Source organism: Cygnus atratus, chromosome 3 (assembly GCF_013377495.2).
Source record: "Cygnus atratus isolate AKBS03 ecotype Queensland, Australia chromosome 3, CAtr_DNAZoo_HiC_assembly, whole genome shotgun sequence".
Classification (NCBI taxonomy): Eukaryota; Metazoa; Chordata; class Aves; order Anseriformes; family Anatidae; genus Cygnus; species Cygnus atratus.
Genome location: NC_066364.1, coordinates 26,902,754 through 26,924,246, shown reverse-complemented (window position 1 = coordinate 26,924,246; position 21,493 = coordinate 26,902,754). Strand labels below are relative to the sequence as shown.

The 21,493-nt window shown below is 38.2% G+C and overlaps 1 protein-coding gene across 2 annotated transcripts in view; it reads right to left on the bottom strand.

Moving 5' to 3' along the window:
• Positions 1-21,493, bottom strand: part of PRIM2 (DNA primase subunit 2) — a 111,225-nt gene that overhangs the window by 47,241 nt on the left and 42,491 nt on the right. For both annotated transcript variants that reach the window (XM_035542941.2, XM_035542942.2), the window contains exon 8: positions 7,242-7,309. In XM_035542941.2, the coding sequence (XP_035398834.2) occupies positions 7,242-7,309 (68 nt within the window). The remainder of the gene's footprint in view (positions 1-7,241; positions 7,310-21,493) is intronic.

The following is a 21,493-nucleotide window of genomic DNA, read 5'->3' as shown; positions in this document are numbered from 1 at the left end:
GAACTGTTGAACTTCAGGGAATTGCTGTCAGCCCACCTCTCCAGCCTGTCCAAGTTGCTCTGAAATTCTTGTGCCTCGCTACCTTGCTACTTGTGCAGCATTAAAAAAAAAAAACACCACTTATGTATTGCTACGATCATCTACTGGGATGGAAAAATAAAAAACTAAGCATCTGCTTCTTAAGTGTACCAATAAAAAGCTAAGAAGGCTTTTACTGCAGTAGTGACATAAAAACATGTTAACTTCTGATAGTAGCTCGCTAGCCAAGATAGCACAGGACTTGGTAAGAGCTGCCTCATCTTTCAATCATATTCTAGCAAAGCTACTTCTGATACCCAAGCTAAGTTCGAGTAACCCTACGTTGTATCAGGCATGTAGACACCATCGCTGAAGTAATTTCAAATCAAACACAAGCACATTAGGTGCCCAGCTTTTGCTTTTAACTATACAGACTTCTTGAACGATGATGTGCAGTGCTGCAGAATAGGCCAGGAGAGATGGTCACAGCAGAACCCAACAGAAATCCTGAGCTGACAATACAGCAGGCAATAAAGCAAGCACAAAGTGTCTCTGGATACAGTATATTGGACCAAAAAACAGTGCAAACTCTAGATAAGATCAAATCTCTTTGATTTTGTAAATAGTTTGCAAAGATCATTTCGTAAATCTTCTGGAGGCAGAAAGAGATTACCTCCCGAAAAAAGGAATTCAGCTAAATGATGCTACTAGGCGTTACTGATTATTTTGCAACCCTTCTACATTGTCATGTGTGAAAAACATACAGCTAAGAGTTGATTTTAGCACAGTGCAAATCACTTGCTTAATTATATGTGTATTCATTGGTTCTTTAATCTTGTTTTGGTATAAATTGGAGCACTAGACAAGCTTATTGTCCCTAATAGTTGTTGTTTTTCGTTACACAACAGTGGATAAATAATTTAAAAAGAATTTGAGCTGTGTATGTCTATTATTACTGATTTTACTGATGCAGTAGCTGAATTTCTTTGTAGAACCACATCTGCATCACTTTACTTAGACAAGCTACAAACAAAACAAAAATCACGGTCCCAAAGATATTACAATCTAAGCACAGAACAACAGAAAACCGCTGTTGCTTTGGCAACCTCATTTTATTTTGTATTACAACCAATTAGGGAAGTGACCATTCAGTCACTTCTCACATCCTCAGATGAGCGCTGGTAACTTCAACTGCTCTACCATTATCACTTCAGATCATCTCCTTGTACCCACCCTACAGTATTATTAGGATCATACCAGTAGAGGCATAAAAATTGCTCAGCTAAAGAAAAACACTTCCTCTTAAGCAAGCTAGAAAGGATCAGCCTGGGGAAGAGAGGCTTCAGAAGTCACTGCTGAAGAGAGCATACTCTTTGAAACTTCCTGACTCAAAGGCCAGCCACGGTAAAAACACCAAGTTTTTACATGGTAGAAACACCTTTTTTTTCACTGCAAGGACAGAAAACTCAATGCAGGGGGCAGGGGGAAAGAAGGAACAAATAACACTTTTCAGACCCCAAAAGAATTAAATATTCCCCACCCAGTAAGCGAACAGGGAAGGTTTTTCACTATTTTTAGCTTCCTAACTTTTACGTTAAAAAGAAGCATATGGCCTTTGCAAAGTCAGAGTTTCTTGATTCCTGGCACCACTCACCACAGAGCTGAGCTCTACACGCTGCCTTCCAAGGTGACACACTGCCCGAACACCTTTATCCATCCCGACTATGGGGCCACGACGGAAGGAACTGGGCATAAAGAGGCCAGCACTGGTAACTAACTTCTGCAGGTCCCTTGACTTCATCACAAGAAATCAACACTTTACTGTCTTCATTGATTGCCATTATTTTCTCCACATTCCTACTGAAAACCTCAACAACCTTGCAAAAAAAAAATTAAGAATATCCTTTGTTCTATGAATAATGGTCATCATTTTTTCACACCATTAAACATCGCCAAACAGCCTTCCACAACTGGTTTGAAGAAGCAACACAAACTGATCAGGCTTCCAATCACCCTCTCTCTCTTTTTTTTTTTTTTTTTTTTTTTTGCTTCTAGCTCTTGTTTCGGACTTTTTTTTTTTTTTTTTTCCTAACTCCACATAGTTTGTGCGTGTACTTCCTGATCGAGTTTTCCTCACCTAGAAACATTTATAGTTCTTCATAATTTCTCTTTCTGGCTTGCTGGAACATAAGCAATGTCTTCTCCTTTCACTTTAAAATAGCTTTATTTTTCCTCCATAGAGAAATTCCTGCATCTCTCCACTCAGCCTGATTCAATCACTCCAAAACTGAAATCCAAAAACCTAGTAACCAAAAAAATTCTAAACCTATCTTGCAACTAAAGATCAATACCAAGTTCAAATAGCAATGCTAAATATTTTTGTTGTTGTTGTTGCTTTTTAATTCTTTGGTGAAGGTTTGTTGTTCTTTTTTTTTTTCCTTCTTAATTAACACATGCAAAGTTTTTAGATGTAATCTATTTTTAGACTTTCTTTCAAAAGTACTCGCAGGACACGTAGAATAAAGACAGGCATTCTTTTCTATGAAATTTGTATAAAATATAAGAATATTAATATAACTGATTCAAAGCCTGCCTTTAGGCAGATTGAAAAAAGGGAAGAAAATGCAAAGTCCAGTACAGGAGCAAAGTATTGCAATTTGGGGTCAAAAAATGGAAACACTGAGTAGTTACAAAGAACAAAAACACTTCTACTAGCGTTTACACATTTTTTCCTTGTAAGTTTATGTTCTTGCACAGGACACAGCTCTAAATACATTCTAAACACATTTTCCACAGGAAAGCGATTACAGATATATATTTTGTAAATATTTTAGCAGGCAAAAAATATTACGTTTTGTAATGACTTTGGGAAGCGGGTCACATTCTGCAGAATTATTAGAACAGTAGTGATGCTGGTTTGGGCAAACAATGCTAGGAAACATTTAAGCCATTAATGCAACACCATCTGCAAAATAATTTTAAAAATACAAAGGAAGAAAAGCTTATAAATATTTTTTAATTTACACAATTCACACAAAATGGGTCGTATCTGTGTGATCTATATTATTCTTTCAGTGTCTGCTTTTAGGAATTCAAGAAATAGGGGGGAAATCAAAATTATTCATAATTCATGACTAATATTCGATATGTTTAAAACAGTAAGACACACAAAGCCAAAATGTCATAAAAGATAAGACGGCAATGCTTAATATTCATATAGTTAAAGACGTATTTATGATAAGCAAGCCAAGAAGAATAAAACAGATAACTAATGCTACCATTGTATGGTAAAATTGTAATCCTGTAATACTGAATTATATTTCCTGTAATACTGCACGTCAAACAATTTAAAGTTCCACTAAGCCAAATAAAATACGTGGGCATTAAAAAAATTGCAAGATTACCCAATGCCAGTTTTGTAGTGACAAAGTCAAGTGCGGTTCATGGAAGAAACCTACTGAGGGGTCGTGACAACACTAAACACTTCTGAAGGTGCCTGGAACACTTGAGGAAGGAGGAAGACCCTGAGCTGGCAATGGCTGGAGCTTAGGACATTGCTGCAGGTGAAGGAAGAGAAGTGCTACATTTGCTTACTTCTTGCTTTATTTCATGATCTATAGCTGTTCAGAGACAATGGCAGAAACAGAATATTCAAGTTGGTGTCATTTGGTTTGACCACGGTAAGTTGCTCTAAATAGTCTACACAGCTGATCACATGTGAATAGGTTAATATTTCACAGCTGGATTATAGACTCAGCTGTGACCGAAAATGAAGGAGACAACAGAATTAAAGATAATTATGTCTACTTATCATAAGTATTCCATTTGCTAGGAGTTAAATTCTCAATGACCGCTCGAATGTACATTTGTATTGTTCTTGACCAGGCAGAAATCTCCATCATGTCCACGTTTCCAACAGTGGAATTTCTGTCTTTCAAATAAACACCTGTAGGACCATTCTGGCAAGTACAGTGTTTATGACACCACAAGATTTAGTGAGGATATGAAGGACACATTGCAGATGTTAATGATAGGAAATGACACCAGTCTATTATGGTGTGCATCCTTCTCTACTCACGAGACGAGCGTAAGCGAGAAGGAGGGTGGACATGGGGACATAAGTACTGTGCTATTCTTTTTAAAAAAAGTAGTCTTGCAAAATAATTGGTTTCCGTACCGCCTTTGAAAATTATCATTTGAAAACAGAACTAATAGAATCATGTAAACATTACTTGTAAAGGATGTTAGAGGACCACTTAGTTCCACATCCAACTTTAAGTGGGACTATGGCCAACAGTGGTCAGGTCACCCTTGGCTTTTTCTAGCTAGGTCCGAAGAATTTTGAAGAGTAAAAGACTCCACATCTCTGGGCAATATGCTGCATCATAATGCTAGCGGAGAGATTTTTCCTAATATCAGATCTGAACCCCCCAAGCTGCTACATGTGACCACTGACATTTGTTATACCGATAACACCATCAAAAATTCCGTACTGTGATGTTTGCCCTTACAGCTATAGGCTGCTATGTGATCATCATTAAGCCTCCCTTCCACCAGATTAAACAAAGCCAATTCAGCCTCTCCTTTTAATTCACGTACAGGCACAGTCCTACAGTAGTTTGATGGGATTACGTATCACAACTTTTGTCTATCTTTGAGACTATTCCTGCTGAAGGTTTTAAACAGTAACATCATGACCCTGTAATTTTACCATATAAATTCCTTTGAATATAGGAGCTACAAATGTGTTCTTCTCATGCATTTCACAGAATCACAGAATCGTCTAGGTTGGAAGAGACCTCCAAGATCACCCAGTCCAACCTCTGACCTAACACTAACAAGTCCTCCACTAAACCATATCACTAAGGACTACATCTAAACGTCTCTTAAAGACCTCCAGGGATGGTGACTCAACCACTTCCCTGGGCAGCCCATTCCAATGCCTAACAACCCTTTCAGTAAAGAAGTTCCTCCTAATATCCAACCTAAACCTCCCCTGGCGCAACTTGAGCCCATTCCCCCTCATCCTGCCACCAGGCACGTGGGAGAATAGACCAACCCCCACCTCTCTACAGCCTCCTTTAAGGTACCTATAGAGAGCGATGAGGTCTCCCCTGAGCCTCCTCTTCTCCAGGCTAAACAACCCCAGCTCCCTCAGCCGCTCCTCGTAAGACTTGTTCTCCAGACCCCACACCAGCCTCATAGCCCTTCTCTGGACTCTCTCAAGCGCCTCCATGTCCTTCTTGTAGCGAGGGGATTTCGTCAGTTTCCATTTCTATTAAAACAGCTAGTTTTAGCAATTCAAATCTCCTCGTACAACCTACTGTGAGCACATGAAATCCCTAAACATCAAATAATTTAACTTTTTTTTAACTAAAAGTGTTTTAACTAAAATATTCTCTTCCCTACCCACCCACCCCAGTCTAGTACAATCAGTATTAAAGAGCGCCAGTGAAACAGAATATGAGAAAAACAGCACCTAGGTCGCAGATAAAATATGTATTTAGTCTAAACTAGTTCAATCACAAAACATGTTATGCCCATTTAAAAAAAGCAGCATGGATTAAAATGTCTATGCAGACTTAATCCTCAGTAAGGTAACCTCTTTTGAGGACTAGCTAATTTAAAAAGTCACAAGCAGATATGAACAGCTGCCAACCAATGTGCAGTACATTAATAACCAAACAATGCTCTCTAACTTTCAATTGTATGCTTTTTTCATACGTTTCTATCTAAGCTTTTGCTCCCCTGATAAAGCACTATTGGCATATGCCCAAAGTAAAATACTGCTCTAAGAATTCACTCACTGAAGGAAAATAAAAGCCTACAACTAATATTCTCCTTCTCTATGAGCAAGATAAAGAAAAAATGAATCACAGATTCATGGAAATAAGTAACAGAAAATGCCTATTTGGTCATCTGTTTGTTCACTGCCAAAGCCTATTTTTTAAGTTGTAAGGCTTGATCTACCTTATTTATTTTAGAGGAACGTGCCAGAAGACAAGGAGGACACATTTGTGTAGTTTTTTCAGTTGGGGACAAAATGTACTGGGAATAGCTCCTCTGTTTTCATAAATGTAAAATAAAATTAACTCACCAGGTACGAAACATACACATTAAAGTTATCATTAAAATGTGCAAAAACTGCCTTTTTTTTTTGCATAAACATGGGATTTCAGATTCTATGAAACTTCAGATTCCTCAGTAATTACTTCTAGAGAGCATAATTTATCAAAAGTTAGCCTAATAGCTCTTCAGCTTCAAATGGAGAAAGGTATGCCACTGAGGCATGTTTTGGAAAATCCCAGCAAGATGTATAGTAATAAAACCATGAAAGGTTATTAGCATTCAAAAGTAGTCCCTAACCAGTAGACTAACAGTTACACTGCACTTTTTTCACTCGATGCTCTTGAGCAAAGTTCAGCTATATGTCAATAAGCTATTTTTCCTATTCTCTACACTAACACAATAAAATATGAAGCTGTTCTTATGTAATAAAAATGATGAAAAAAATTTTGAATCAAAATAAAATGCTTATGTTTTTTAGGTACAGATACCTCAAGCAGCAGAGCACCACAGGAAATGAACAGCATACTAACTAGGTCTGCATCCTAATTCAGGTACAGTGCTGGCATGATGGAGCCTTGCTGCTTCCATTTCTAATTCATTTAGCATCATTTCAGTGGTCTTAATGCAGAGCTGTATAATGTTAAAAACAGAGCTTTCATTACGGACATTCAATATTCTACCTTAAATTTCTATCCTTAGAGATTATAAAAAATTGCACTGCAGAAATACCTGAGCAACCCAATCTAACTGGATTGGCTTTGAGCAGAGGCTTGATAATATGATCTCCTGAGGTTCGCTCCAAGTGAAATAATTCAATGATTGTAAAACAATGCAGCTCCCTCTCATTTTATGGTCTTTGTCTTCCTCCATACTATCACAGTAAGAGAACTCTCCCAAACAGCATAACATGGTAAAAAGCAATCACATTTATAAGAAAGATCTATGCTTAACCTGAAAAAGATCTAAAAGTATTTTTTCTTACTTTTCCCCAAACACATTCAAAGAAACAAGAATGCTTCTATTCTTTCCATTTTGTTTTTCAGTTTTGGTTGTGTTTTTTTTTTTTCCCCCAGTCAAAACCAATCACACAGATAAATCATCTGAAAAATCTGTAGGTGACTGTACTGTATGAGTAGAATAAGCCCCAGTGGTACCTGAGATGATTAAGCAGAGGTTGTAGTCTCTCATCAGACTGTATGGAAGGCAGTGATCGTGCTGTCAGCTAGAAGAAAACAGAAGTTCAATTAATAAAACATAGCTTTTGGAAGTACAGCACAAAGCAGGAATGATGCAAGAAATCACCCTGTATTGCTACCACTTTAAACATCATTCCTAAGACATACTTTCTCCTGCTAAAAATGATTTGGCACAGCTTTCCAGAATCTGAAGTTAGCAGAAATATTTATAAATTAACAAAGTTAAACAGTGAAAAATAGTTTTACTAAAATTACAATGTTATTTTAATTAAATAGCAAGACATCACTGAAAGTTGAATACTTTTTCCAAACATAATTGGACTAGAAGTCATACTTTACCTAGACAGCCTTCTAGCAATCATGTAAATATAGTCCATTAAGCTGTATTATATACAATTTACATACATGTATAAAGATTTACATAACATTTAGCACTGTATGACTTTTATATAGATGTGCTTCTCTGTGCACAGTTATTGCTTTTTATGGGAATCATGTGTATTTTGCCATTGGCCCACCTTAAACCAAATATATATTTTTTTCTTCTAAATATTTCAAGTGACTAGTTAAGACATTTAACTTTTTCTGAACAAAATACATCCAGTAGTATATAGATCAAATACACATTGCAGTATTTAATAATATTAGTTAATTGGCGTATTAAAAAAAATATATGTATTAGATTTGCCTGATATTACATACGTATCTACCTTTACCTGTAAAGGCTACAAGCATAACAGTTCTGATAATGCTGATGCCTATCTAACATAATATAATATTAATATAGCATGTCTTTCATGATTCTATTGCTGCCCAGTTAGGTTGTGTTTTGAAAACTATCTTCATACAAATTTAAAATGTCAGCTTATTTTACATTACATAAATCACCATCAACTTCTTAAGTATTTCACAGGTAACTTAAAGTAACGTGCATACAATTGTATCTTTTAAGTCCTTAAAAACAAAAACTTCTAGCACCAGCAATGCAGCTCTATTAGTGTTTGCTGGCTCCAGCACACAAAGCAAAGCACTGAAGTAGGAACACTCCAAAACGCAGCTCCTCTAAGCCTCGGGTAACCCCCGCACACCAACCTGGTCCAACTGCTGCAGTCAAGGGGGGTCACACAAGTCTCAGCAATCCATTCATCTTTAAAACAGGCTGGTACCTTGGCAATTAAAGCATTACCTGCATTCCCTTATCATTCTTAAGCTAGATTGTGATACATACGGCATACTACGAATTCATTAAGCTTTATGTTATTTATTCAGAAGTTTCTTTTGAAGAAAAACCTCATTTTCTTACTATTGAGTGCTAGAGGCTCATAAAGTGCTAACTAACATACTAGTTATTCTATATTCATGCCCTCTATAACAACAATCTAGTTTTGGTTTAAATACACTCAGACAACCAGAAATTTCTGAATAAAACTTGGAAGCCCTCTAAAAGCTGGTTGAGTTATTACACTTGGCTAAAAACAGAACAGTCTGAATTGCCTGAAATACCAGCTGCTTCTCTTGCTATTAATACTTAGCTGATACACAGAACAAGATTTGTGTGCACACTCACATACACAGCTTTTTACCTAAGACAAGCATGTAGTATTTTTCTCAATACAGTACTAGGAGAAAAAATTATATTTGTCTGAAGCATCACCGAATGTATTGGCATGGCTTGCTTATATCCATTTCATATTGTTTAGAAAACTAATCCTTCATATTACATTTAATAAGTAAAAAAAACAGATATTTTTTTCTTGATATAAACAAACATGATAAGACAATGTTTTTGAAAGTCACACTGGACAGTGATATAAGAAGCAAACACCTTTCAAAGAACGGTGAAATTTGAAAACTGCAAAATATTGATATTGTCAAAGATATATATGCAATCAACTAAGTTGTATATAAACATTATCAATGAACAGAGAGCTACTGTCTTAAAAATAATTTGGGAGCCTTGTAGGAACTGAGGTAGAAGCAAGGACTGTTGATCTCTGGGTTTAATCAAGTTTTACTTTGATGTTGCAGTGAAAGAATAAAGAAGTGGCCTGTGCAGCCCGTTCAGGAATCACTGCAAACGGTGTAATCCCTTCATCACTGCAAAGTATAATCCCTTAAACTCACAGGAGAATCCATGTCACACTGTTGTTTTTTTCCTTGTCTTTTTTTTTTCCCCTGTGATTATGGAATCTGCAAGTCTTAACAGCAAAATAAATCCTGATTTCCTCCTTTATGTTGCCTGGAAGGACAGGATGAAGATTTCTGCAGAATATGCTCCTGTGGAAACGAGATCATCCATCTTTCCACAATTACAGCACACACTTCGTTAAGTTCGTTCAAGTGTTTATTTTCAGGAAGACGTGGGATCCTCACAACACTGTTCATTTCCATCTAAAAGGAAGCATCTCCTCAACACAGTCACTTGTTCCGCAGCCGCCAGGAGCCTGTTTTGGTTTGCCAGGTTTGGTTCAGGACAGGAAGGTGCCTCTAGCGCTTTTCCAATATCGCTACACATTCTTCCCTTACAGAGACACTCAAGAGCTACTAGAGAATCAGGCGTTACAAAATTATGCAGAATGCAAAAATAATGAATATGGATACGACCAACTAAACACGCTACGCTAAATGCTACCTTTAAACAGGAGCGCTTCTTCAAAAGAAAAAGGGAGGAAAAAAAATACACTCAGGAGTGTTTCTATGGTTGATTCTGCACAGACAAAAAGAACAGACCCCAAGATATCAAGCCTTCCTCTTATTTATTATTCTAGTAAATAAAAGAATGTGCACATGGATCCTGTGTAAGGACAAAAGGTGGGGGGAAAAAAAGCAGAAAAGGAATGAAAAACCACCAGAGGACTCTCATATGAGACACCATTGCAGGCAAAGCTGATTTGTTCAGCTGAAACTTCGAAGAGATTACCAGCCTGAAGCGCTGCCATCACTCCTTTCTGTATCTCTTACAGGAGAGCGAGATATTTCCCTAAACAACTGCTACTCAATCATACAAACGAAGAACAAAAAATGAAAGCATTGAAGTGTTGAGTAAACCATCCTCACACATCTGAGTAATATATTGTGAATGGAAAAGCAGGAGGATTGATGTAGAACAATACATCCTTTGCTTTGAGCAGGTGACTCGGTAATGCTTATATGAAAACATACAGAGTGTCAGAAAAGGAGCGCTTACAGGTTTGCTTACAGGTGTTTCAAGCTTTGCAGAAATGAATCATCTTGTTAGCATCACCTTTTTTGAAACAGTAGTTTAGTTTAACCCCAAAAGCATCTTTTACAACTACAGAAGATATATTTTAACTTGTAAAACATTTCCTTCTTGCCGAGGCTTAAGATCTGAGCACTTGCTATCAGGTGTACTTCGCTTTCTCCACCAGAACTTTGAGAAACGGCAGGCTTCTAGGTGGTACACTTTGGCAGATGGCCAAGTTAGCTGGCTTTTTCCTGGTCCTTGGGTCTGGATGTTTTTGCTTAGTTGTACTGTCCAATAGGATTTTTTTTTTCCCCTGAAGAGCATTGTAATTCATGTCAACATAGCAGCAGTCATTTCCTTTTACTGCAGCTGCCAGGAGAACCCACTAAAGTTGTTTTGGTTTGTTCTGATTTGTTGTTTGTTTTTTTTAAATAATTTTTATTGAAACAGCACGTTTTCCTTTAACTCAACCTGATTATAAAAATAAAAGGTAAAAATTTTTGATGTGTCTTTCCCCACAAGTGAATTTTTTCTGAGAGACACTGTAAATACAATTAGCTTTTACAAAGGTGGCGGCAAATTAACACCAGTGGTTTTGAACAGCTAAGAATTATCATAGAATCACAGCGTCTTTTAGGTTGGAAAACATCTCCAAGATCATCAGGTCCAACCATTAACCTAGCAACAAATAATCAGCTAAAAATTGTCCTTTTTCAACAGCAATTTGCTACGAGAACAACGTAATCCCAATGACAGAATCCCAACAGATTCTGCAGCCTTTTTTCCATCACTCTGAAACCAAATTTAGACAAATTCTTGCAAGAACAGCCTTGCCTTCACCTACAGAAGGCAGTGAGCACAAAGATCATCCAAACAGTAGAAAAAAACATGCTATTCAATGTTAGATACGTAAAAGACATCAAAACGTTGTCAAGTTAGGAACATAGCTCCCACTCTAATCATGCGGAAGCAGTTTAATTTCGAGAGAACATAAAAGACTGCAGACTTCAGATATTCCCAGCTGAGAGACCAGGGTGATGAGAAGAGCAGGCAGAGCAAGCCTCAGACACGTGGGCATCTCACAGCTGACCCGAAATCACGGAAGCTGTCAGGAGAGACGCAGATCATTAAGGCAAACTAAGCACCACGTTGTCAATGTCACACAACATTTAAGAAAGGGGAATGGAGGAAGGATACTGAACAATGAGGAAAAGGAATGAATAAACTGAAGGCTGAGAAAACCTAGGTCCAGCTTCATGGAAACCTCCCATGATTCTCGCCCCCATCTCTTCAGGGAAGAGGAAACAAACCACAATCTTCAGGCATTTGAAATAACCAGCATTTCCAAGAGCAGGCTTTCCAAAACTTTGACAAAATTCAGTAATCTTTTTATACCATCTTCTCAAAGCACAAGAGTAAGAACCTGGTTTCTATTTTCTGTATTTTCTATATATATTTCCTATATTTCTATATATATCCTATTCTTTATTTTCTTTATTTAGAGCTCTGTGCAACAGCCACATCTCCAGTGTGCCCAGTGCTGCGTTCATGGCAAATGAACAAAATGACATTCTCGTGCAGCACAAAGAAGGGAATGATTTGAGAATGTAGGAAGGAGGCGAGGACTGGAAAACTACATAAATAAGAATTAGCTCAGGTTTGGTTGGGGCATTTCAAGCAATAATGAAGGCAAAAGGATGACAACTCACAGGCTGACATCTAAGAAAGAATTTGTAGTTTTTTCTTGCCCCCATGAGAACTTGAAACAGCAAGTTATTGAAAACTTAGTACGAACTTAAAAAAAAAAAAACTGACAGAAAGCCTGAAGTTAAGTAGCAGCTCCACATGCTATCAGGAAGGCATTTTTATACATAGCAATTAAGAACAAGATTACCATGACTCAATTAACTTGTCTCCATTTTTATGGGTGTGAATTTCTTGATTTTGAGGTTATGATGTGAGAGCTATTCACTCTCTAAGTGATTTTCTGTGCAAAAAAGATAAGAGAATTTTTATTTTCACAAAGAGTTTGCTCTCTAGGCAAGATGTCCTAATTAGCTGCATTGCGCAAGAAGATTTTAATATGCTGTCAGACCGTTTGATGAATACATTTTTTAAAAATCACATTAAATTGGATGTTATTTTGCAAAATGACATGGAAGACTTACAAGTAAAGCACAGCAAGAAGGGTTTTGACAAAGGTTACTTTCAGCTGAAGCTACTGAATTACTCCAAGCTCCTTCTACAAGTAACCAGAAAAATAAAGTTCCGTTTAGAGGATGTATCAGAGACCCTGAAGTGTACATTACCACCAAGAGTATTTTCTTATCAGCTAGTAAGTATTCCCAGAACAAGCAGGGGCGTCTCGAGACATGCTGTCGGCACGCACATCCACCGCCTGTGATCCGCCTGCACACAATTAGTCAAGTCTAACTTTCCCCCTTTAACCTGAGAGCTCCCTGTGCTGGTGTTCGTGCTGTTTCCTTCATGTTGAAATGAACATTGTATAGGCAGGCTTGGCGTCCTTTTGCCGCCTCAGATGTTTTCAAACCCAGCCAGGCACGACCATAAAGTACAGGACTCCTATTTAAAGGGTAGGCATTAGGAATCTCAAAAAGTGCTCAGTCCCTGGATCATTACCCTACTTTTCTCCCCAGTAAATCATGGAATCATAAAGCTGCTCAGGTTGGAAGGGATCTTAAAGACCACCCAGTTCCAATCTCCCTGCCATGGCATGGGCAGGGACACCTTCCACTAGACCAGGTCGATATTATCTATTGAATGTTTTGTACCATTAGTCTAACAGCTTCTAAACCTAGGTGAAAACCAGCCGAAGATCCCTAAGATTTGTTCTCCACCCACAGAAATTTATACAAAAAAAAACAAGTAGGCTCAAAGTTGATATACCATTAACAACAGCAAGAAGTAACAGCAAGTTGCTGCAAGTGCCAAGCTCAAAAAACAATTAATTACATTGTATACCTACTAGAAAATCTTCCTTCTTACACCTTCGACTATCATTTATTTGTTCCAGATGAGTACAAGCTTGGAGAATAGTAAAGTGAAGAAGAGAAAGAAAGAAAGAAAAGATAAATGGTAAAAAAGATGAGTAAAATACAACGCTATGGTAGTACCTGCAGCAGTAACACATGCAACATTGCTGTAGAGAATTCGAAATTATCTTTCAAGAAATAAAACGGTTACATTATAGGCTGGAAATTCAACACCAGTTGACTTATTTATATCTTTCTCTTGAATTTTTCAAAGAGAGATTATGTTTAGAGATACCTATTTAACATTACATGGCACGCTAAAGAAATCGCTTGTTCCGGTTAAATTAATACTAGACAAGCTTTATTCAAAGAGGCATCTCCAAAGAAAAACACAGGAAATGGTTTGATTTGAGTTGTTTTTCAGATGTAATCATTCCCACAGAGTATCAGCTTTTATCTAAAAAAAGCAGACTACACAGTTTGTTACTGACAGTGCAGTAGCCACGGTACAGCAGAGAGGTAAGAACACAGAACCCAGCTCTTCCCACTCACCAGGGATAACTGAAAAACAAGGGAGGCCAGTAAAACGTTTCCTGTGAAAGTCACTTACCTTAGCAATTTTTTCTTTACCCCAACCTACCTCTGGAGTCTCAGCTTGACCAAGAGAAAAAACAGTATGCAGGAGATGCTAAAGAGACTTTTGGGAGCCTTTCCTCCATCCCCTCAATCTTAAGATACAGAATAGCTTCAAAATAATGCTATAGAAAAACCTCAGTTGTTTTTAAAGACTGTCATACCATTCGCTGTATTATTACAGATGCATTATACAAGAAAGTACTCTATGCATTTTATAGTATTCAGGATCAACATAAACCATGTACACACCCAGCATGGTTACAGTAAATATCAGGCCTCTAAATCTCAGTTTTCCTTATCCTGATTCCAACTATATGTGTTTCTCAATGCATGTATTCAAAATCATAGCTTTTTAGTTTTAAAAGGGAGAATCTATGATGTATTGACATTTTTCTTCAGACAAAGCTCTCAGACGAAAATCCTTCTCCCTGCAACCCATCTTCAGACACAAACGCTATTTACTTTGTGCCTTTTATTCCAGAATAAACAAGGGAACTAATAGTCAAGAAAAGGCTTGTTAACAAATTTCGCTTTGATTAAAAACATTGTTAATGAATAGAAATTCATAAACATTAAAATATCTTTGTTTTTAACAAATCTCTATTTTAGCTAGTAATTCACTTAACAACTAGTTTTCAAGCTTATGAACTCTCCAACTTAGTAGCCTGTTCTTATATCCTGTATTTTAATGCATCAGACATCAAAATACTTGCTTTAAATTACCATATAATTTCTGGAAAAGCTTCAGACTTCTGGGGAAGTTTTGAATTGCCTTTTGAATTGAGATTTCAGAACGACTGCTTCACATAGTCTTCTAAAACCACACAATTTCACCACCTCTACGAAATCATGAGATTCTTATACTGCCAAAACCCAAGAACTCAATTTAATTGCGTTTCCATTAACATCCAACAAAAGTTACAGGCTCCCTCGTATCAACAAAACCTGATTGATTCTGAAACATCAACTATCCTGCTAATGTTGTAACAAAATGTCACAATGCAAATGCTATGCAGCTAGGGAACCTGGAACAGGAGAGCGGTGTTTGCATGCTGGCATACTGCTCTACCTAGACAGTTGACATTTTAGCACTGATCAATTTTCTTCTGAAAAAAAGTTCAGGTTTAACCTTTCACAACACGCTGCAAATCTCAAGTGTTGTACAAAAATAATAAGTAGTTTTGCCAAGGCTTTTTCAGCTATTAAAAGTTATTTCAACAGCACTTCCACTGAAATATGCTCAATAAAAACCAAAGCAAACAATTAATACTACATTTATCCCATTGGAAGCAGTAGCACAATCTGCATGGAAGGAGATAACATTTTTCAAAACTAACAAAAATGTTTTTGACATGAGAAAATGTTTTTGCAATGAGCCAATCGGATTTAGCACATAAAACATTTATTTTCATATAGCACCACCAAATGCATGGAAGAAAGGAAATAAATAATATAGATTGGGGTTACTGGGCTCTTAGCACAAACGTAACAACTCAGTGACATTTTCAAAGGACAGGAAAAAGATTTTCCTCATGAATCTCCAGTGATTGATACACGTATCAATACAAGGCTGAAGTCTGTTTGTTTTTTTTAATTAAATAAAACTCCCAACACCTCGGTCTCACACCTTCACAACAGCACAAACCAGCCCAAAGCAACTCATAGAGAACGTAGAGTGGGCTTTTATATTTTAAGGAAAGCAAAGGCAACAGCTAACTCAAGATTTACTTTAAAAAAAGAAATTCAGGTCCTAACCTTAGCATTTTTTTATTTATTTATTTTACTCTGAAGTGGAGGGACAATGTTGCCATGAACGGTGCTCAAATGCTATACCTAAGAATTGAAAAGCTGTATGTAAATAAAAAAATATAGTATAAAATTCATGTTTATATACAAATAAAATTAATGTATATTTATTTAGGCAGCCAATTCAAGTTGCCAAAAGACAGGTGCTCCATGGCAGAAGAAACAAATCAGCAGTCGTGAAGAGCTTGATTGCTAGCATGTGCTAGATACTTACCGAATACTTTTAAGAATTTTGAAGAGACCGAACTCGACTAATTTCAGCTCAGCATCTGCCAAATGCGTTCAGAATAATAATTAATGTTTTCCTGAGGCATTTGCGTCTGAAAGAAATTGATTTCTTTTTTTTCCATTTGCAAATGTCTGGCTTTCATATTCGCATTGTGGTATAAATAACATCTGGGTTGAAGATTAATATTTAGTCTTTAAAGCAGAGGTTTTCAATAATTAAACCTTGTTTAATTGGTAAGCGAACTGTTGCTAGTTTTTGCATCATTACTTGTGGAAATACTCATTTCGCTTGCATGTCTGGGCACAAGTATGTAAATTAACTCACCTCATGTATTTTTTTGCATTCTAATGTAAAGCTAAAGTTGACAGATACCGAGATTCTCATTAGATATTTTTTCCCCTAAAACATTATAATATTGCAGGGAAAATGGAATTAATACAGTGTCTTTCAGGCTTTAATTATATGTAGATTGAAGTAGCCACTCAGAAAGCTACCTTGTCAGCAAATCCCAACCTTCTGGTAATGCTGCTTGCCGTAACTGGGACGACTCTTCAGGAATTTCAGCAACTGTTTCACTGCTGATTTGGCCTTTACCAGTAGCTTTCTCAACTTTTAATTTAGTCCTCAGTCTTTCTGCTATCTAGTTCCAGATATCTAGTGGTTTTAAAACTAAGCCAAGTGTACTAGAGCATTGGTCTTCACAGCAAGACTGGAAAATAACACCACTTGCTTTAGGTCACCACCAGCTTGATGCAAGGAAGTATTTCACTCGTCTTCAATATTGCTTACTGCTCTTTGGCTGCCTGCAGATTTTGTTTCTTTTTCTAGCAGTATTTACGAGCAGAAGCTTCTGATTGTTTGCTGTCTTGATCCCAGTTTCACAGACTGAATATCCCAGTGCTCCCAGTACTGGGATCTGTTCTTCGGTTCAGCTGTATATTGCTGCTGTAATTAACCTGCTTCAAGAGAGCATTAGTGGCAGTGGGGAGGAGGGTGGTTTCACTCAGAAGGCAGTGATTTGCTCAAGGTCTTAACATTATCATTGTGACTATTTGCCTTCTTCTCATCATTCAAGAGAAGAAAATTAAGAAAACTAACATCCCTGCATAACCCAGTAAAAAAATTACTAACCAGTATCACAGAGGAAACAATTAGCCAGAAAGCATGAAAGACTCATTATTGCTTCATTAAACACCCTCATAAAGTCACATCAGAAATCACGACAGGTTTTCCAACCAAAAACTGCATTAATCTAGCACTAATTCTACGCTCAGCAGTACTAAAACTGTTTTAAGAACAACCCTAAACCATGCCAGCAAAGCTTCTCCAAAGGTGAAGACCAAGAGAAGAAACTAGCATCTATAGCCCCACCCAATCCACTCCATTAAAATCTCGTTTTCCGTAGTCATTATCACTACGACGTGGCTTCATCTACTGTTCTGCAAAGGAAGCCATCCCCAAAAAATTGAGTTGAAAAGGTATTATGTATTTATCATTAATCTTGACAAACTGTTACTAAAGCCCTATGTGGCTTGGAAGGCAGTGCAGGAAATAAATAGGTCAGGCACTGTATAAAAGTCACAGTTCTATTATCCTCAGAGATTTCATTTTCTTAATAGGATTTTACTGCTAGGAACCAATTACTCCGTCCTTGTGTCTTATTACTGCACTCAAAGAAAGTTTTCCTTAAGTGTCAAAATTTGGTCCTGTTTATCTCATACCAGAGCTGACCTGAATTCTCGGCGATTTGCTCTACGACACTATGTGAACTTATTATAGCTACAGCCTGTAAAGAAAACTGTCATTTTGGAAACAACCTCAGAACCAAAAGCTGTGTCCGGTATTTTTCTACGACAAAAAGCACAGATCAGACAAGTTCTGCTGATCATCTGATCTCAGCTGTCCACGTATCAAAGATGGTCAAACAGAATCCCAGTTGTTTAAACCAAATAATCAATACGTAATAAATTAGTCCAACACCAACTATTTCTGAACAGTTAGCAGCATTCCTACTTTCCTTACAAGATCTTAGACTCTCTGAGCATCCTCAGAAGTCTCCATTTTCATCTGTGATGCAGAAGAATTTTCACAGGTACCAGTGTTTAGCAATTCCAGCAAGACTGTTAAACGCTTACTCAGGAGTTATAAACACAAAATGAAACTGGTTTTTAGAAACAAGAGAGCATCTTCCTCTTAAACTGGTTTCCGAGAAAAATAATTAACTAAAATCTCAAAAATAGTTGTTGGTAGGGACCAGGATTATTTACCAGTCTACACTGCCTGAGGCTATGTTCCTATTCTGTCTTTAAACTACGGTAAAGACCCTAATATCTAAGGAAAAAGGATTCCACCACCAACCATTTTCTCTGTCTAATGAGCTGGTCAAATCTTCGTAAATTACTTTTCCTTGAGAAAGTTATTACACCACTTCAGATAAATGAAAGTAGTCTTTAAGAAAAAGTTTGTATTACAACAGTCTGTGCAATGCCAGCCTCTTACTTCCAAACCTCAAAAGAAGACACCTGAATTTCAGTGTTTTATCCTCTCAACATGTGGGTACTGCTTGGAAATAACTGCTGCGTTGCTAAGATTTAGAAAATATCCATCTTCTAAAAGTAAAAAGGCATTTGGAATACTTTTGCTTAGTTATGCATATTTTACAATATTGACTTTTTTTTTTTAAGGTAGAATCAAATTGCCAACCCTTCAAAAAGTGTTAAGCCCTAGCTCCCCATATGTTCAAGTATCAGCGACTATGTTCTTATCTGTAGTGAATATAGCTAAAAACATGACAGGCACTCCCATCTCATGCTCCTAAAAAAAAAAAAAAAAGCATAAATCTGAGCCTACTTATCAGCATTTTTAAATATTTTACTTAATCTCAACTCTCAATTGCCAGCCATGACATTTCCCAAATATGAGTAAGACATAATGTTTAAATATTTTCTCTTCAAATCAAAGAAGGACATTCACATTACAGAAAATTACTAGCAAAACATGTATTTCTTAAAAAAATCCTTTTTAAAATGTTAATTATCCAAGTTTACAAATATTGCATATACTTTCCTTCCGAATAAAAACAGGCTGACATAAGAAACACTACCCCCAGGACTCCAGTGCATGAAGGAGAAAATTAAGGCTTCATAAAAACTAATTAACTGGTATTATGGAACACACTAACATTGCCTGAGAACTTAAGTATGGTAGTAGGACCTCCATTTCATATAATCATAGAATGGCCTGGGTTGGAAGGGGCCTCAAAGATCACCTAGTTCCAACCCCCCTGCCCTGGTCAGGGATGCCACCCACTAGATCAGGTTGCTCAGGGCCCCATCCAGCCTGGCCTTGAACACCTCCAGGGATGGGGCACCCACAGCTTCTCTGGGCAACCTGTGCCAGTGCCTCACCACCCTCTGAGGGAAGAATTTTTCTCCTAACCTCTAATCTAAATCTCCCCTCTTTTAGTTCAACCCCCCAACTTTTGTCCTATCACTATCTGCAAAAAGTTGCTCTCCATCTCTTTTATAAGCCCCCTTTAAATACTGAAAAGCTGCAATAAGATCACCTCAGAGCCTTCTCCAGGCTGAACATCCCCAGCTCTCTCAGCCTTTCTTCACAGGAGAGGTGCTCCAGCCCTCTGAACGGGTCCTCTCCCCTGGACCCGCTCTAACAGCCCCACGTCCTTCTCGTGCCAGGGTCCCCAGACCTGGACGCAGCACTCCAGGTGGGGCCTCACAAGGGCAGAGCAGAGGGGCACAATCACCTCCCTCACCCTGCTGGCCACTCCTCTGTTGATGCAGCCCGGGATGCAGTTGGCCTTCTGGGCTGCGAGCACACACAGGCTCCTCATGTCAGGCTTTTCATCCACCAGAACCCCCAAGTCCTTCTCTGCAGGGCTGCTCTCAATGAGTTCTTTTCCCAGTCTGTCCTCATGTCTGGGATTGCCCAGACCCAGGTGCAGCACCTTGCACTTGGACTTGTTGAAAGCTGTAATGTTCATGTGGGCCCACTTCTCAAGCTTGTCCAGATCCCTTTGGCGTCGCTTCCTTCTGTTGTATCATTTGACCTCCCTGTAAGGCCTGTGGCTTGGTGCTCCTACGTAAAAGAAGAGCACGTAGCAAGCTGCTCAGCCAAAGCCCAGGGAATTCTTCCCAGCCCACCAGAGCCAGGCTGCTGCCAGCACCTGACCCCAGACCAGGCAGCAGCAAGGCTGAAGAACACTGCAGACCTCACAGCAGGCACCACGCACAGACAGCACGCACACAAATGGCCTGATCCATCGGCACATGGTGGCTGACCTCTGTGGCCCCCTGGAGCTGGCCACAGGCTTTGGTCGCCCCAGAAGATGTCTCTCAAAGCCCTGGAAGCTGGCTTGGTTGCCAGCTTTGCCCTCTTTGCCACAAGCACACATTGCTAATAGTCAAGTAAGTCAAGAAAAATCAAAAAGTAAATGCCATGACAACTGTTTTGCACATTTTTCCCAGAGAAATGAGGCTAGAGTGATCTTGCTATTTACACTCACAGATGAGTGTTAGAATTAATAACTTTTGACCATTTTAGCCAATCCCGCCAGATTTGAGAGAGAAAAGAACCCAAAAGACACTACCTCCTGACAAGTTTCACGAGGAAAATACTAGGTGAGAGGCACTGGCATGTCTCAGAAACAAACACAAGCTGTAGAGAACAGCAGAGACTCCGAAAGGAAAACACATCCTATGTCAAACACACGAGAATTTCAGAGCTGACAGTTTGGTTTTGTGCTGATACTTTGGAGTTTGACAATCCCAGGAAACAGCCTCCTGCCCAGATAACATGTAATTGCAAAGAATACCAGACCGAAATAGAACAATTAACCAGTACCTGAGGTGCACCTAGCACTTTTCAAGGACAAACTTCAAGAACCGGACCCCAGCAAGGTATCAGAGGGCACTACAAACAAAGTGTAGGGCCCTGACCCTCACCAGCCTGTATTTTTTGCAACTCTTAGCTATCTGGAAGAAAGCCTGAAATCTCTCTCATCTTTAATGTATCGGACTTACTGTAAGATGACTGATGAAATAATTAGACCCCAAAAGAATACAGGTACATCATGACTACAGCACAAGGGCTGTAAAAAAAGACTATCAAGCCTGTAAACCAACAATGCATAGGAAAGATACAAGAGACTGAAGCAAAAGAGTACACAGCTCAAAGAAGTGCCAAACCAGGTGTTATCACTGTGCTTTGAGACAGAAGCTACATTACAGTAACGTCCTCAAATAAAGGGGGCATTTAAAAAAGTTTTTATGAGGTATTTTTGTTCCTACTCCCAAAACACTACTTTTTGAACAGCACCAGTGCA